This window comes from Trypanosoma cruzi, genomic scaffold (genome assembly GCF_000209065.1).
Source record: "Trypanosoma cruzi strain CL Brener 1047053516275 genomic scaffold, whole genome shotgun sequence".
Lineage (NCBI taxonomy): Eukaryota > Euglenozoa > Kinetoplastea > Trypanosomatida > Trypanosomatidae > Trypanosoma > Trypanosoma cruzi.
In genome coordinates, this window is record NW_001849288.1 from 55,482 (window position 1) to 58,968 (window position 3,487).

The following is a 3,487-nucleotide window of genomic DNA, read 5'->3' on the forward strand; positions in this document are numbered from 1 at the left end:
AAGTTCTGTAATTCCTTTTGTTCCGTCCGCAACCCCTCCAGTTGTCGCCGCATCTCTTCGTTCTCTAAAAGCAACAAAGAATGCACCTTTGATAAAGTGTCACGCTCGCTGCCGAACGTCTTGGTGTTGTCTGCCATCTCCGCCTGTAGCCTATCCACACGCCGCTCGGTATCCTGTACTTGTTGTTGAATCCTCTCACACTCCGTCACCTTCGCTTGCAGTGCATTACGGAGAAAATTCATCTCCTCTGTCATTGCAGCGACTCGAGCGGCAGCCTTAGTCTCGGCGTGGCGTGAGTGATACTCCAGCTCACGTGATGTGTTTTCACTTTCCCGCAGCCTTCCGCGCAGGTCTTCTGCCTCGGATGACAGCGACTTGGCCTTGGCCTTCGCCGCCTCCAATGTCCGCATGACAGTGGAGCAATTCTCCAGAATCCCTTCAAGTCGCTCTCTACTCACCTCGTACGTGACCACATCCTTCTTATGGGCACCTCTCGCATCTTCACTTCTTTCCCCCTCATCCACCTTCACATCGCCGCCGTACAGGGTAATGGCTGCCACACTTCCTGCAAATTCTGACAAATCCCGAAGAAGTTTAGCCGCGCTGGCTGTGGCTTGTAATTGCCGCTCCGTCGCCTCCTTCAGCTGCCCTTCCATCACCGCGTGCGTCTGAACCTGCGCAGTCATCGCGGCATCCTGTTCCGCAAAGTTTTTATCCATGCGCCGCCGATATTCTTCTGCAAAATGCCGTGACTGCTCAAGGGCTTTCCCCATACTATCCAGTTCCACACGACGCGCCTCCAGTGCACGCACCACGTCGCTCGCAAGAGAAAAGAGACCATCATTGTCGCTACTACGCCGATCCTCCTCAGGCAAAAGTGCCTCCTGCAGCAACTTCGCCGAGGCTGAGGCAGCGTGCTCCTTTTCTCGCAAAAGACGAGTGACCGCGCGAGTACAAGACCCCAACCTAACGCACAAGTTAGCCACAGATTCACTGCTGTCACCATCCTCTTCACCCTGCGACGCCACGGAAGCGGCATTGTCAAGCGCAAACAACAAAGCATTCACAGAGCCCCGCACAGCACCCAACAACACTTCATGATCCCCCACATTCCTTTCCATTGCCGCAAGACTTGAGCGACGCTGCTCCCGCAGTGTGAAAACCTCCGCCACCAATTCCCTGCAATGATCGACAAGAAGCAGAAAATCCGGCTCAATAGGCGCCGTGGAAGACAATGAGCCCTCCGCTCCAACCTGGAGCTGCTCACACTCACGTTTAAGCGCCTGCCCCACAATCGCGTTGCACTCCACACACACATCATTGAGATCACGCAGTCTGCCCGTTATTTCCCCAGCCTGAGACAAAAGGGAGCGTGAAAGAAAAGAAACGCTTGGCCTCGCCACAACAACACCATCCACAGCCTCAGAAGAGGAATCCACACCTCGTAACATAAGCAAAGCTCGTTCACTCGCCGACACAATAGTCTGCAAATCCTTTTCAGCACGCCCCGCAGAATCCAAAGCCTCCTCCAGAGATGCCCTAATATGCGAGATATCCCGCATTATTCCTTGTACAGCTCCTTGCAGCTTCTCAGGAAGACGCAGCGTTAAATCGTCCAAAATTGCTGGTGCCAGACGCGAAACAGCACGTCTTATAGCATGAACACATTCCGCACGGGTAACATCATCATCATCCGTTTCCAATATAAAATCACCACCACCAACAAGACGACAATAATAATCCCGCGACTCCAACAATTCTTCCACCTGATGAACAATACTGCCAGCATCACAACGCAATAAAGCACAAATACCAGACACTGAAGAAAAATTAGAAACAAAAATCTTCCACAAAATGCTTGGAAAAAACGACAACTCTGACAACAACGAAATACGATCATCCAACTCCTCCAAAACCAACAACGAACTCAAAACCAGAGCACGCTGATTAAACAAATTAACAACACAACAACGCTCGCTCCTGCGCAGCGCCTCCATGTCGCTCGCCATCTGCCGGCACTGCTGCAGCAGAGGCTCGGCCTCGGCGTCGTCCAGTTTCCGCTGCATCGCGCCGCCCATTACCGCCGAGGCGGTGACCGAGTCCTCGCACAGGCGTTTCAGCGCCTCCACCGCGCGGTCCCCAGCGGCGCTCGCGTCCTCCTCGTCCCCAACGGCAAGCACGCTGCCGTCCAGCGCACGCTGCAGGGTGTCCGCGGCCTGCGTCAGCTCGCTCAGCTTCGACTCCAGCGCCCGTCCGCGCGCTGCACTCTCGTCCAGTCTGTCGTGCAGTTCCTCTTCACGTGCTCTCGCCTCCTCGGCCGCTCTCATGATGGCCGCTGCCGCTGGCTCTTCACTCTCCTCCACGCCAAGGGCAGCCAGCGCAGACTCGATACCGTGCAGGCACTGCGCGCGCGTCGAAGGGTCCTCGCGGTCCGCACAGCGGTCACCCGCATCGTCGTCGCCCACGAGCGCGCGGTAGCGCTGCTCGCTCCTGCGCAGCGCCTCCATGTCGCTCGCCATCTGCCGGCACTGCTGCAGCAGAGGCTCGGCCTCGGCGTCGTCCAGTTTCCGCTGCATCGCGCCGCCCATTGCCGCCGAGGCGGTGACCGAGTCCTCGCACAGGCGTTTCAGCGCCTCCACCGCGCGGTCCCCAGCGGCGCTCGCGTCCTCCTCGTCCTCAACGGCAAGCACGCTGCCGTCCAGCGCACGCTGCAGGGTGTCCGCGGCCCGCGTCAGCTCGCTCAGCTTCGACTCCAGCGCCCGTCCGCGCGCTGCACTCTCGTCCAGTCTGTCGTGCAGTTCCTCTTCACGTGCTCTCGCCTCCTCGGCCGCTCTCATGATGGCCGCTGCCGCTGGCTCTTCACTCTCCTCCACGCCAAGGGCAGCCAGCGCAGACTCGATACCGTGCAGGCACTGCGCGCGCGTCGAAGGGTCCTCGCGGTCTGCACAGCGGTCACCCGCATCGTCGTCGCCCACGAGCGCGCGGTAGCGCTGCTCGCTCCTGCGCAGCGCCTCCATGTCGCTCGCCATCTGCCGGCACTGCTGCAGCAGAGGCTCGGCCTCGGCGTCGTCCAGTTTCCGCTGCATCGCGCCGCCCATTACCGCCGAGGCGGTGACCGAGTCCTCGCACAGGCGTTTCAGCGCCTCCACCGCGCGGTCCCCAGCGGCGCTCGCGTCCTCCTCGTCCCCAACGGCAAGCACGCTGCCGTCCAGCGCACGCTGCAGGGTGTCCGCGGCCTGCGTCAGCTCGCTCAGCTTCGACTCCAGCGCCCGTCCGCGCGCTGCACTCTCGTCCAGTCTGTCGTGCAGTTCCTCTTCACGTGCTCTCGCCTCCTCAGCCGCTCTCATGATGGCCGCTGCCGCTGGCTCTTCACTCTCCTCCACGCCAAGGGCAGCCAGCGCAGACTCGATACCGTGCAGGCACTGCGCGCGCGTCGAAGGGTCCTCGCGGTCCGCACAGCGGTCACCCGCATCGTCTCGCCCACGAG

The 3,487-nt window shown here is 59.9% G+C and overlaps 1 protein-coding gene across 1 annotated transcript, besides 1 other annotated feature; it reads right to left on the reverse strand.

Annotated features, from left to right (window-relative positions):
- Positions 1–3,487, reverse strand: Tc00.1047053509577.9 (hypothetical protein, conserved; the record flags this gene model as incomplete). Its single annotated transcript, XM_797916.1, has 1 exon — positions 1–3,487. A coding segment is annotated over one exon (3,487 nt), but the record flags the coding sequence as incomplete, so codon positions are not given.
- Positions 1–3,487: a sequence feature (heterozygous, Esmeraldo-like haplotype).